This window comes from Urocampus carinirostris, chromosome 16, assembly GCF_059441175.1.
Source record: "Urocampus carinirostris isolate Australia breed hairy pipefish chromosome 16, RoL_Ucar_1.0, whole genome shotgun sequence".
In the NCBI taxonomy this organism is placed as follows: Eukaryota; Metazoa; Chordata; class Actinopteri; order Syngnathiformes; family Syngnathidae; genus Urocampus; species Urocampus carinirostris.
The window spans coordinates 27320524-27335619 of record NC_142364.1 but is presented as its reverse complement, the minus strand read 5'-3'; the positions used below and the strand labels follow the sequence as shown (position 1 = coordinate 27335619).

The window sequence follows — 15096 nt, the reverse complement described above, 5'->3', positions numbered from 1 at the left end:
AAGTAAAGCGACTGAATGGAAGAAAGAGGAGACAGGAAGGATGATGACTAAAAGGAAGGTTGATGTGTTAGCCTTGAGTGAAACAAAGATGAAAGGAAAGGGTGAATTACAGCTTGGAGGTATGTATGGTAGAAAGTCTGGAGTTACGGGTGGACATGCTAGAGAAAGAGTGGCTGTGCTTGTGAGTGAGAAAGCAAAGGAAAAACTGGTGGAGTGGAAAGAGATATCTTCCAGATTGATGTGGATGAGGTTGAAGTGGGGTGTAGAAGTATGGATGTTTATAAGTGCATATGGACCTGGTTCAGAAAGAAGCGCTGAGGAGAGGGAGGAGTTCTAGAAGTACTTGTCCGAATGTGTGGCAAGTGCGAAAGAAGGGTGGAAAGTGGTAATACTAGGTGACCTAAATGCTAGAGTGGGTGATTAAACGGTTGAAAATGTGATTGGTAGATATGGAGTACCAGGAAGAAATGAGAGTGGGAAGAAATTGATTGCGTTATGTGTGGAAAATGAGTTGGTGATTGGAAATGCATTGTTTAAAAAGAGGGACGTGAATAAGTATACCTTTGTCAGAGTGGATAGTGGCAAGATGGTGGACAGAGCACTGATGGATTATGTAGTGGTTAAGAAAGGGATGTTAAGTAGATTGTTGGATGTGCATGTTTACAGAGGTGAAATGAGTGGTATGTCTGATCATTTTTATGTGGAAGGAAAACTGAGAATAGATGGATCGTGGAGGGCTAGTTATACGAAGAGTGTGAGGGAAGAGGTGAAAATGTCAGAGTTAAATAAGGCAGAAACGGAAAGAGAGTATAGAGGATAAGGGAAGAGTATGAACGGATTAATAGAAGAGAAATGGAGAGTGTGGAAATTGAATGGAAGTGGTTTAAAGAGGCAGTGTTGAGGAGTGCAAAAGAAGTGTGTGGAATGAGAAAAGTTGGTCGAGGTATTAGGAAAGGAAGTGAATGGTGGAATGATGAGGTATCAGAGGCTGTGACAGGAAAGAGACGTGCCTTTGAGGAGTGGCTGCAAGATAAGAGTGGCGATGCGTATGAAAGATATAAAGTGAAGAAAAGTTTGGTAAAAGCGGCAGTAGAAGCAGCGAAAAGAAAAGCAAATGATGAATGGTGTCGAAAGATAGGAGTGAACTTTGAGGAAAGGAGAAAAGTGTTCTGGAAAGAAGGAAAAGAGTAAGAAACAGTGAGTCTGGAAAGGAAGAGAAAGTGAAAGATAAGGAGGGTAGATTGCTGGTTAGCGGTAGTGCAGTCAGGACGAGATGGGCAGAGTATTTTGAGGAGTTGCTAAATGGAGGATGGGAGAGAAGTGAGTGTCGAGGCGATCGATGGTATGGAGAGAAAGCCTGTGTTGGGTGATTTAAATGTAAAGCTTGTGGAAACATGGGAGGTGCAAGAGGCAGTGAAAGAAATGAAAGGGGGAAGGCACCTGGGTTGGATGGTTGTACTGCTGAATGCCTGAAAAAAGGTGGCACGGCTATGATTGACTGGTTAGTACGCTTGTTGAATGTATGCTTTTTAAGTGGTGTGGTTCCTGTTGATTGGTGTAAGGCATGAGTGGTGCCATTGTATAAGGGTAAAGGTGATAAGTATGAATGTAGCAATTCGAGAGGCATCAGTTTGTTGTCCGTGCCGGGTAAGCTGTATGGAAGAGTCTTGATTAAGAGAGTGAGAGAAAGAAAGAATGAGGTGGTGATGGAGGAGCAGAGTGGTTTCAGGAAAGGAAGAGGATGTGTGGATCAGGTCTTTGCAGAACGACAGGTGTGCGAGAAATATTTTGCAAAAGGTAAGGATGTTTATTTGGCTTTCATGGACTTGGAAAAGGCGTATGACGGAGTTGATAGAGAGGCGTTGTGGCAAGTGATGGTGATGTATGGAGTGGGTGGAAAGTTGTTGGAAGCATTGAAGAGTTTTTATATGAACACCAGATTATGAGTAAGAGTAGGGAGTGAGACAAGTGAGTGGTTCCCTGTGTTGACTGGAGTGAGACAGGGGTGTGTGATGTAACCATGGCTGTTTAATGTGTACATGGATGGTGTGGTGAGAGAGGTGAATGCAAGAGTATTTGGCAGAGGTGTAGAGATGATGGACAACAGTGGAACAGTGTGGCAGGTAAGTCAGTTGTTGTTTGCAGATGACAGCGCTTGTGGCTGATTCTGAGGAAACATTGAGAAGGTTGGTAACGGAGTTTGGAAGAGTATGTGATAGGCGTAAGTTATGTGTCAATGTTGGGAAGAGTAAGGTGATGAAGTGATCACGTGATGGAGTGGGCATGACGTTAGAAATCAGGTTGTATGGACAGGTGCTGGAAGAAGTTGAAAGCTTTAGGTACTTGGGTTGTGATGTGGCTGCAGTTGGTGGAATGGAGTGCGAGGTATTGCACAGAGTGAATCAAGGAAGCAAGGTTTTGGGTGCTCTGAGGAGAGTGATGAACAACAAGAGTATGGATGTTAAGAGGGGACTGTATGAGAGTGATTGTGCCGACTGTGTTGTATGGTGAAGAGACTCGGAGCCTGAAAGCAGATTTAAGAAGGAAATTGAATGTTTTTGAGATGAAGTGTTTGAGGAGTATATTAGGAGTGACAAGATTGGATATACAGTATTGAGAAATGAAATTGTGAGAGACAGAACTGGAGTAGTCATGGAACTGAGCAAGCGTGTTGATAAGAGAGTACTCGGTTGGTTTGGACACATGGAGAGGATGGATGAGGTGCGAATGTTGAAGAGGATATACAGAGCAGAAGTCAATGGAAGGAGACAAAGAGGAAGGCCGCGATTGACGTGGATGGATGGTGTTATGAGTGCACTGCAGGAAAGAGGTCTAAATATAGTGAAAGCAAGAGCTCTTGTGGGTGATAGGAATGAGTGGAGAGGTGTTGTGAAAGGATAGTGGGATTGTGGACGCGTTCTTAAGGATGGGCTGGGCACCCGTATGATGCGGCAGGGGTAAACCAGTGAAAGCTGTCAGGCCCTGCTGTTGAACAAAAGAGTGTGTTGTGTCACCCTGACCCGAGTGACATGGCCGCTTTCTGGTGTCCCATTTCATCTGGAGGGATGAAAGCATGACCAACTTAGGTGCCGAGGTGCCTAACTTGTTTGGGTGTTTGGGCAATTGGGTTGGCCATAGTCCCAAAAAATGTTGTGTGTGTTTTTTGCTATTTTTTTTCCCTTTTATTTTGTGTTTGTCTTGCTGTCGGTCACCCCTCTTGAGGGATATGACCAAGGTAGATAGATAGAAGGATAGGAAAAGAAAATAGAGAAAATGGTAAAAAGAACCAAAAAAAAAACAAAAAAAAAGTTTTATTTTGGGGAACCCTTATCAGCAAGATCAACTGATGTAATGTATAGAAAATGCAAACCACTCGAATTAAATATACTGGTTTTCAGATATTACGGGGGGGATTACTTTATACCATAATTAGTACAGTTTTGCTCATTTTATAATACATAATGTTTTCGTAAAAAACTTTTTTTTCTACCACAAGGAGACGCTAAGTAATACACAATATCCCTATAAACTTTCATATTAAGACGGGGGCCTCAAACTATTATCTTGCGGGCCACAATTGGCCTCTGGGCCATGAGTTTGTAACGCAAAGGCGAATTTTTACCATTGTTTTTTTCAGCCAATGTCTTTTAAAAGTGCATTTTCCCACCTGAGCGACAGCCACTTGCGTGTGTTGCTGTTGCTGCTGCAGCTGCTGCTGAAGAAGCTGGAAGTAGTGGCGAGACGCCAGCGAGCTGGTAGGCGAGCCGGGGCTCCCGGGGCATGCGCCCTGTGGTGTCACTGTAAACAAGGATCTTCCAGAAAAGTCCTGAATACAAAAAACACAAACATAAATTGGAAAAACAGATTTTTCTTTTATTATGTGTTTGCAAATATATTTTACCGCAAAATAAAAAAGCACAAAAGGCACATTAGATTTGAGTTCAATGAGTGAAGTTGTTGCACCTTTACGGCCTCACCTGTGGAGGGCAGCAAAGACAAATGATCATTTTGTCTGGCATACAAAAAACGGGCAATGGATAAAAAAACTGTTTTTACTCTTTTTAAAAAAAAAAAAGTAGAATTAGAAGCAAAAGGAACGAGTGGGTGGGAGGTAGGGACAGAGAAAGCAAAATAAGTGCAATAAATATGCAAAGAAATATGGATTTAAAACAAATCTTAGATAATAGAGAAAAAAAAGTATTTCAGCAAAATACGTTACAATCTTTTTTACGTATATATAGTACGTATTAAACGTTATTGACGCACAGGTGAAGAAGTGGAGAGACTGTTTAACCTATTAGAATGCAATATCCCAATCAGTGTTTTTGGCACCGTAGGTAAAAATACTGTGTTAACGAAAAGCTCTAATGCCTTTTCTTGTATCATCTGCACCACTGGCAGTCAAGTTTCGGCCCAATTGCTGGCCCTTCTCGAGTTTGATTTTGATTCCCTTCGCTTTTATAATTTCAGTCAATGACACCAGTCTACTAATCAATCATTGCATTAACATATATATATATATATATATATATATATATATATATAGTTCCCATTCATGCGTTGACTCAGTTCTATTTTTAAGGATGTCATGTTGGCCTGATTTGACAGCTTCTCCATTTCTGTCAGCTAAGCACTTATTGATTGGGTTCTTCATTTACCTCATCTTGAGGTTTTGAGTTTTTCCTTGCAGTCATGCAGGTTTTAGATCAGGGGATGGTGTAATCTGCAGTTTGCAATAATCTGTGGTCTGTGCAGCCCTTTGAGACTCCTGATAAAGGGCTATACAAATAAACATGACTTGACTATATTGTTAGTATACAAGTGCCTAACTGTTATTAAGAAATGCACACGGTAGATTTTAAGGTAGTCTCAATTTCATGCGCCTTACAGTCCGGTGCACCTTGTGCATAAAAAATATGTGACAAAAGACAATTATGGTGTATTTTACATTGCAGAAAATATGTTTTTTAAGAGTAATTTAACTAAAAAGACGTGTTTGGACTATTGGTACCCCATAAACTTATTGTTAGGAATTTTTTTGTGTTGACGTCCACTTTAAGTTTGAAAATGTGAAAAAATATATATAAATAAATAAGCAAAAATAGAATAAAGTGACCAATAAGCATAGACTTAAATACTTAATTTATTATTAAGCAGAAACTGCTTAACATTGCCCTTGCATAATTCATATAGAAAGCTGCTAAATATAAACAGCGTGTGTATGTCTCACCATAATGCTGTGGCCTGGCTTAACCACGCAAAGCTCAGCCAGACTGTGCAGGATGTCCCCGACTGTCTTTTCGCAAAGTGTCGTACCCCCTCCTGCATCCTCTTGTGCCTCCTCGTTGATTACTTTTCCTCCTTGTGGGTCCTCATCTCGCTCTGCACTAGTAAGGCTTTTCTGGCCTGTTGGGGGTCCAAAGAGTCATCTTGAGTAAATGAACAATCAAAAGTTGATGGCAATAAATATAAAGTTGATGGGCCACAGTAAATATACATACCGTTTTTAGCATAAGGGGTCTTTGAACTCAGTTGAGCATTGTTAACACATACTTACAGTATTTTTCCATGTATAACGCACTTTTATTTTTCTATACAACTTTTTTTGTAATGTGAAACGCACAACATAACTAACATTCGTCTCTGGTACCATGACCAAAAAACTGATAATGAGATCAAATCTATTTAGGCCAGTGGTAAGAAATCGATGCTCTCACCAATTCCCAACAGCAAAGTATAGATGAGAAAAGTAAAACAAAATTTTATATCGATGTTATACATGCACATTAAATACGAATGAACACGGTAATAGAGAAAATATTTAAATTTCGACTTTTTTAAGGACATTTCAAATTATGTACCCCATCTTTAAAAAAACCCTGAAACCAATGCAAATATTTTTTTTTAATATTTGCAGGCTTTTTACACTTTTTTCATTGCTAACTTCAAGCTTTTTAGAACATTAAAAGCCAATTTTCCAAACTCTTCAGTACTAATAAAAAAATAAATTGGGTGTGAATCCTGTATTTTGCAGAAACACAAATGCATCTGCGGTTTACATTTGCGATTTTTATTCTTGAGCCTGCATTTATCAAGACATCTGATATTTAGATCTTTGGTAAATCACAAATATGTTGGTTTTTGAGACAACTCTCCCCTCTAAAAATGTTGGATAATATGTAGCTTCTATTTTCAGATACAGAAAGTTCTTCCCATTATAACAAAACACTGAGAAACGTTACCATTATCCCTTGTATGGCCCATAGTTAATGTCCATAATTGATATGTTATTCTGCACTCATACACATTTTATAGTGCACTGTTCAGATGTAGCATGCACCTGTCCTCTTGGGTGCAACCTTTAGGAGGCGATGACACTTCATAAGACATTGTTGTACAAACTAATGCCAGCTGCAGTTACTTATGAGGGAAGAAGAAAAGCATTGGATAAAAAAAGCCACCACAGAACCTTTTTGGCATGTTTTTAAACAGCCTCGGTGAAAAATATGGAAACAATTTCAAGCATTTACAAGGACTTTTCAATTCTTGAAAAAAAAAAAAAAGTATTTTCATGGATTTTAAGCGGCTGTCTGAAGTATGAATTTTTATAGATTTCTTAAAAAAAACAGTTGAAAAACACTTGCTGCATTGCTAAGGCGTCCCTTACCGCCACTTTCGTCGGGCGATTTGTCGCTCAGCTCGTTGGTGTCCTTCTCGGCGTACTGCAAACTGAGCTTGTGGCAAACCTCAAAAGCCTGACCTACCGTCCGCACGATGCGAATGGCCTGCGTCTGCGCTCAAATCGATATGAACGGACGTGTTTCAGCGAGGGTTGAGCCACGTTGGCACGAACGAGGCTGCAACTGACCTTCTTACCTTCTTTTTGGATTTGAAGACATTGCAGCGGAAGGAGTTGCTGGCGCCGTCCCTGGCGATGTAGCTGAAAATTTTTAAGTCTTGCGAGTCGTGAGACACGTAGAAAATCCTGGATAGGGATATGGCAAAAGTTTAACAAACTACAAACTTATCCTCCAACGCATGGAATAAACAGTACAAAGCACCCCAGAAATTATATTTAAAAGATTTACACATGCACATTTTCAATCACATTTTTAAAATTGAAAAATTGAAAATTGCTACCACAAAAGTGATCAACAGTAGTAAAAATTTGAAATGCTAACTGTTTATTTTTTAAAGGGACATTGTGTAATATTTGACCACTAGATGTCACTGCGTTGTGTATTGCAACCAAAAATGAGTGCTACAAAGCACAAGGAATATTACAAACTATGAAGACCCCACACCATTTTCTTCTCCGTTTTTGCCCAGCCTTTCAAAAGGTTTTTCAGGGTTTCAGTAGCAGTATTTAAAAAAATATGTTTATATAATAGTTTATGTATATTCAAATCAATACTTTTTTCATTGAATTTAGTTTTTTACTACTAGTGGGTGCTGAATAATACACAATGTCTCATTAAAACATCACAAATGTAAAACATGTAAATACATTTAAAATAAAATAATCTAATCATAACAATGTATGAAATGATTCATTGAAATTGTACAAAAAAAGAACAACGTTAATGTTAAACATGTACAAATGTATATTTTTTTTCATCAAAATAAAATGAAAGTGTGTAATAGGGCGTAAGACTGAAAAAATTAAATAATTTAAAATGTATTTCGGGAAATACTAAAAAAAACGTTTAAAAATGTGGGTGGTGATGAATTGTAAAAAAAGGATCATAATACTGTACAAGTAAAAACAAGTAGTTTTAAAAAGTAATAATAAAATCTACCTAGAAACTGACACGTGAATCAAAAGAACAGCTGGTTAAACTGTAAAAAATGTAAAACAAAAAATTAAAAGAACTATAAACTATAAAAAGATGCATGCGTCAAGCAAGCTTAAACGAGTGAATGTAAAAATGAATATAAATGAATATAGATAAAAATAAAGGATAAAAACAAAACAGCAACAGTTTACTAAATGCAGCAGAAAACCTGTAAATGGGGTCGTGCATGATAAGCATCCTGCTCTCATCCCATGTCCACTCTTTCCTCTGTGGGCGGAAAAACATGTTAGCATTAGCCAACAATTCTCTAACCCAGCGGCCGGCAACCTTTTCTGTACCACCGACCGGTTTAATATCTGACTATATTCTCACAGCCCAGCACAACATTGACATTAGTAATAATAATAATAATATAAGCCCAAATTCACAGTGTAGTCACTAGACCAGAGGTCATGCGGCTCTTTGACGCTCCCCAGTGGCTTCTTGGCACAAAAATGTTTGATAATTGAAAATGATAGGGTTTCTTTAAGAGGACAAACATGACACAAACATTCGGACCATTATCCTAACCACCGCGCTGCCCTTATATATATACTGGACTGTCTCAGAAAATTAGAATATTGTGATAAAGTTCTTTATCTTCTGTAATGCAATTAAAAAAACAAAAATGTCATACATTCTGGATTCATTACACATCAACTGAACTATTTAAAGCCTTTTATTATTTTAATATTGCTGAATTTGGCTTACAGCTTAAGAAAACTCAAAAATCCTATCTCAAAATATTAGAATATCATGAAAAAGTATACAAGTAGGCTATTCAACTAATCACCTGAATCATCTAATTAACTCGAAACACCTTGCGAGGGTTTCCTGAGCCTTAAAAACACTCAGCTTGGTTCAGTAAACTAAATCACTGCTGATCTGACTGCTGTCCAGAGGACCATCATTGATACCCTCCATCAGGAGGGTAAGACACAAAAAGAAATTTCTCAAAGAGCAGGCTGTTAACAGAGTGCAGTTTCAAAGCATATCCACAAAAAGTCTGTTGGAAGGGAAAAATGTGGCCGGAAACGCTGCACAACCAAGAGAGATGACAGCAGCCTTGACAAAATTGTGACGAAGAGCCGCTTCCAGAATTTGGGGGAGCTTCAAAGACAGTGGGCTGAAGCTGGAGTCCGGGTTAAAAAGCCACAGTTCACAGACGTGTCCGGGAAATGGGCTACAATAGCCGTATTCCCATGGTCAAGCCACTTCTGAACTCAAGACAACGGAAGAAGCGTCTGACTTGGGCTATGGAGAAGAAGCACTGGACAGTTGCAGAGTGGTCCAAAGTCCTCTTTTCAGACGAAAGCAAGTTTTGCATTTCATTTGGAAGTCAAGGCGCCAGAGTCTGGAGAAAGGCTGGAGAGGAGCAAAATCCAAGTTGCTTGAAATCCAGTGTGAAGTTCCCACAGTCAGCAATGGTTTGGGGAGCCATGTCAGCTGCTGGTGTTGGTCCACTGTGTTTCATCAAGTCCAGAGTAAATGCAACTGTGTACCAAGAGATTTTAGAGCACTACATGCTTCCATCTGCTGAAAAGCTCTATGGAGATGAAGATTTCATTTTCCAGCATGATCTGGCACCTGCCCACAGTGCCAAAACCATCAGTAACTGGTGCACTGACAATGGCATCACTGTCCTTGATTGGCCTGCTAATTCCCCTGACCTGAACCCCATCGAGAATTTGTGGGGTATTGTTAAGAAGAAGATGAAAGACACCAGACCTACAAATGCAAATGAGCTGAAGGCCGCTATCGAAGCATCCTGGGCATCAATAACACCTCAGCAATGCCACAGGCTGATTGCCTCCATGCCACGCCGGATTGATGCAGTAATCCGTGCAAAAGGATTCCCAACCAAGTACTGAGTGCATCAATGGACATTTTCAAATGTTTGATTTAGTTTTGCTGTTATAAAATTATTTTTTTACTTGGTCTGAGGAAGTATTCTAATATTTTGAGATAGGATTTTTGAGTTTTTTTCAGCTGTAGGCCAAAATCAGCAATATTCAAATAATAAAAGGCTTGAAATAGTTCAGTTGATGTGTAATGAATCCAGAATGTATGACATTTTTGTTTTTTTAATTGCATTACAGAAAATAAAGAACTTTATCACAATATTCTAATTTTCTGAGACAGTCCAGTATATATATATATATATATATATATATATATATATATATATATATATATATATATATATACCGTAAATTCCGGACTATAATCGGCTACTTTTTCCCCAAACTTTCAACCCTGCGGCTTATTCAGCGATGCGGCCAATTGATGCAATTTTTCTAACGGCCGCCAGCGGCGCTCGAGTACAAAAGGTAAGATTTAGACCGGTGAAATATATGCGCCGAGGAAGACTTCACTAAAACTGGCCGCATGCAAAAGGCAACTTTTTTGCAAGTCTGCCAGTGGATCCTGACAGCGTGGGGCAGCATAAAAAAAATCCACTGTCACCAACGGGTTCCGAAAAGCCGGTGCTGTGCCGAGAATTGCATCCCCTGTCGCTGGAGCGCGCACACGTCACTCCCGCTACTAAAACCACTTTTACCTCGTTTTATCTCACTTTTATATCACTTTTCGGGAATGTAATGGCAAACATATATCCAAGACCACTTCGTCTTGCATTTGTTGGGAATGTAATACAACTTAAACCATTCTGTCTTGTATTTGTTGTGAATGTAATCGAACGGTAATGCACACCGTATATAAACCACTTTTGAGCAGGTAACGTGTTTTTTTTGCCTTTTTCGACTCAAATCGCTCGGATTTAAACTGTTATGCACTCTACCATAAAGCTTATTATGCTGAAACGAACTGTCAAATCATCAACAGATATTAAATTGAGATAAAACGAGGTACGAAAAAGTGGTTGTAGTAGCAGGAGTGACGTGTGCGCGCTCCCGCGACAGGGGATGCAATTCTCGGCAGGGATGCATTTCTCGGCATAACACCAGCTGCGGGAGCGTGGGACGACGTCTATACGACAAAGTTTCTTTCCGACACTGAGGAAGACGACTGTTAACCGTGATTTTTACAAGTACGGTATGTTTTTTTAACAGACCCGTTTACTGTGTTGCGAGCGTGTTGCTAGCGTGTTGCTACCATTATCGGCCACTGTTTGGAATGAAAGTTATAAAATTATTGTTATTAAAGCTTTGAAAACTCTCTCGGTGTACCGTCTTTTTTTGTAAATATGTGTAACTCATGGATAATAAGTATTTGCAACTGTATATTTTTGTAATGTATTTATTTGAGACACTTATTCTGATATGTTTTGCGAATTAAGAGAGGCGGAGCAAACACGGGCTGACGGGAAGTGAAGTAAAGGTGAGTGAGACCTGTTTGATGTCGCAGCGGACAATAGTGGATATATAATTTTCCCACCCTTACCTTTGGAAATATAGACTTTTTTTCCTTGGATTACGTTCAACGGGTACCCGGACTCTGCAGGTCTGCATCAAACCTTAAGTACCGGTATCATTTTCCGTTCATTTTGCCGGCTGTGATTTTTGGACTGTGTACTTCAATGAAGGACATTAATTTCAACAGCTGGACTTGAAGTCGGTTTTGAATCAATTTTGTGTTTGTCTTACATAGTTTTTAATGTGGGGGCATATATGTTCAAGGTGTCCCCTGCCCACTGCCCGAAGATGGCTGGGATGGGCTTCAGCACCCCCGCCACCCTACTGAGGATAAGCGGTGCAGATAATGGATGGATGGGTATGTATATATACAACAAACTATATACTGTATATGAACATCTCCTTATGAAGCTGATATGAAGCTTTTAATTTTTATTTGCCCCAAACATATGGGTTTTTTCTTTTGGTACATTTAGGTTCTTTTAACATTTTGGGTTGCCGACCCCTCCATTAGGCCATTGGGGATCTATAAGGGATAGGAAAAGGCATTAGATTTTATGTCATCATCACACTATTTTTACTCAAAGTGTCACATTGTATTGGATGAGCTCCTTTCCATAATGCTTCATTACAACATTGTACCTAGCAGCATAACATTAGTGTGAGGATGCGATCATGCTTTTTTTCCTTCGTCAACTACAATCCTAGTTGTCTAGTGGTTAGGATTTGGCGTTCTCACCACCGCGATCCAGGTTTGATCCCCATTGCATCCCATGCTGAGCAAATTACTGTAGGTAAGCAATATTTTTTAATCATTGCCCAATTACGGTGATATATTACCATTGGTATAACACGCACTCAAATGAGGTTTTCATAGGGGTGAAAAAAAAAATGCATGTATTCACATTGTAATAAAAAAATATATCATTATTCTTCTCTTTCTGTGTGACCCGGTACCAATTGACCAACAGCCCGATACCAGTCCACAGCCCGGCGGTTGCCGACCGTTGCTCTAAACCCTCACACAGGGCACTTACCTTTTGTTTCTTTCGCAACAAAACCTTGACACCATCCACCGACACCACTATGTTGACTTTCTTCTTTTTGATGTTCTTGGCTTTAAACTCGTACTGGTGGGGAAAAAAAATACATTAAAAAATATCTATTTTTTGTTTTTTATGACGCAGCTATTGGCCTGACCACTACCGTGGAGAGCAAATAGGGCAAGTTAGTAATCCTGCAAAAAAAGGAAATTAAGAAAAAAAAAAAAAAAGCAAAATTGATTTTCAAGACCCGCTACCCCCACCTCTACCCCACTGTCACTTTATTCCGAGTATCAGCAAGGGTTGTTAATAAGGCTGCCACGACTAGCTGACTTTGTGCACAAAAACTTGATCTGTAAAATCCGTCAAGTACAAACATTTAAAACAATTATTATACAATAAAATACTCTTATTATACACAAACAAAAAACATACTTTTACTAGTTCAAGCATTTGCCTAACAAATACAAGTTTTGAAAAAAACTGATTTTTTAAATAAATGCTGTACTGTATCAACTGCACCGTCAAATTATAATAAACAAGGAGACAGTTTAGCCAATCCGAATGCAGGACACAATTTACTATGCAAAGCTGTGAGGTGGAGAATCAATGACAAATAAACCGTGTCATAGAGAGGAATTACTGTATTGAAAACAGTTATAAATCATGAGAAATCATAATACAAGGACGATGTTCTTACTGTAATAGTTACAATAGCTCATGGCGCCCAAATGAAGCTTTACAAGTCACACTCCAAGCTACCAAAGTGGGATTTTGCAACTTCACATCCAAATAATTAAATTTTAATATTTTCTTTCTCTTTTTTTCTCTTTTCCCCATCGCTGCACAGCGAGTGTTTTGAAATATTTAAGCTTATAAGGCGTGCCTGCCGTGTAAGTTGGAACAAACAATTAGGAGCTTGAAATGTCGGCGTGCCACTTTGAAACGTGGCGATGTACTTGCAAGGCTTCTGGGAAAAGAGGCCAGTAGTAAACCAGCGTGTAACTGATGATGCCAAGTGAACTGCCGTGCACACGTTTCAATGAGCAGTTGCGCGAGATTTGTCTTGTCTGATTCCTGTTGGGAAAACAGTCATCCCTCGCTACTCCACTTTTCGGTTATTACTGGTCCACTGCTTTGCAGACTTTGAATTGAATTGTCTTTAGTGTGTATTGTGTTCTACAGCAGACAGCACACAGCAAATGCTATCATGGGGCAGGTTATATGTGAGTGTGTGTGTGTTGGGTGGGCGTGACCGTTTGTGTGCGTGACTGTGATAGGTTGGTGTATGCTGTAAGACAAACAGTGAGCTGGGCGCACAAGTCAATGTGGCCCCTTGAACCAGCTGCGAAGCATGGCGACAGCTACCATTTAGCAGCTTGTTACATTGAAAAGAAATTCCTCAATTAATTTGGACCCAGGGGGATGTCAGAAAAGCACAGAGAAATGGTGATCACCAACGGGTGCTAAGTGGATTATTATCAGGTTCAGGAAGCGGAAGAGATGCATTACCCATGAAACACACGACCTGGAGCTACACGGTTGTATTTTAATGATCGCGGAGACCTGGCTCGATCCGAGGATACCCGGTGCTATTGTGCAGCTAGCCAACCGCTCTTTATATCGCTTTCTTACACTGAAACGAGAAGCCATCCAATATATAAAGACTATTCAATTAAATTAAAATCAATTTAACGTGAATGTCTTTAAACGGACAGATTTTCAACTTTTACTTTTAGACCAAATAAAGACGCCTTTTGGACAGAACGTTAGCGTATTTTCAATTCTTGCTCAATCGGTTTAATACTGGGTAAAAACTGCCATTACAAACTGAACCAATGTATTTTATATGCTCGGATTCAAGCCAAATTTGTAATATTGGCCATATTTATTTGGATACAACTCGCAAGTTTCCCTAGAAAAGAAGTTTGGGTGCACGTTATATACAGGGTTTTAGGGTAGTGTATTCCCATATTTTTGCGATGATTGACCAGTCAAAAAATATCGCCGATAACTATCGCAAAAAATAAGATGCAAGCAACAGGACTCAAAACCAGGTCGCAGCAATGACAGTTTAGAATCCTAACCACTAGACCACCAGTGAAAAAGAACATAGGAACAGGGATTACATTTGATCTAACAATTTGATTCACATTACCAGAAACGAATAATAGAGGATGGAGAAAACACAAAGCCATCCGGAAAGATATAAATAAACACAAAAAAGCATGAGGAATACCATTCTTAAATTACACTTTTATTTTGGGCTTGTTAGCAAAATTTCATGAAAGCAAACTCAAATTTATGATGTAGGTCAACCTAAAGTATTACCGAACAAAAATATGTTGTACAGATGATAAGTTTACAGAACTAAAGTTGGCCAATTGATTAATATTGTTTTTGGAATAGGAACAAAAGAAAGAAAATCCACCTGTATTCATCTACCACTGATGTGGCTATTGAGCGAAAGCTATATCAGATTTGTCTGGACTCTAACAACCAATCAAAACTGACCTGCTTTCTGAAGCAAAGCCATGATTGGTTGTTAGTTGAAGCCTGAGCATTTATGATATTATCCCTCATGTGACAGCATTGTCAAAATCCCGCCTGCAATGATGGATATAGCAAGGGAATATTCCATATTTTACAAACACAAAATGGTGTGTTAATAAAATTCATAATACGGTTCGGAAATCATTTGGGTTGACTTCCGCTTTAAGTCCAATTGCGGTATTGGTCTTGCGTATGATCACTTCACACCAAAGGTCGGTCATGTCTTTTAAAATGTAAGTGGTTTATATATCGTTTCAAAGGTTACACCCATTTATTAGGTTCCCATCTGCA

The 15096-nt window shown here is 39.2% G+C and overlaps 1 protein-coding gene across 2 annotated transcripts in view; it reads right to left on the bottom strand.

The window, feature by feature from the left end:
- The window catches only part of LOC148350913 (carboxyl-terminal PDZ ligand of neuronal nitric oxide synthase protein), a 47576-nt gene that overhangs the window by 18324 nt on the left and 14156 nt on the right, over positions 1-15096 (bottom strand). For both annotated transcript variants that reach the window (XM_088319950.1, XM_088319951.1), the window contains 6 exons: positions 12247-12339; positions 8005-8063; positions 6877-6985; positions 6668-6791; positions 5231-5406; positions 3668-3826 (listed from right to left, as the gene is read on the bottom strand). In XM_088319950.1, the coding sequence (XP_088176076.1) occupies positions 3668-3826; positions 5231-5406; positions 6668-6791; positions 6877-6985; positions 8005-8063; positions 12247-12339 (720 nt within the window). The remainder of the gene's footprint in view (positions 1-3667; positions 3827-5230; positions 5407-6667; positions 6792-6876; positions 6986-8004; positions 8064-12246; positions 12340-15096) is intronic.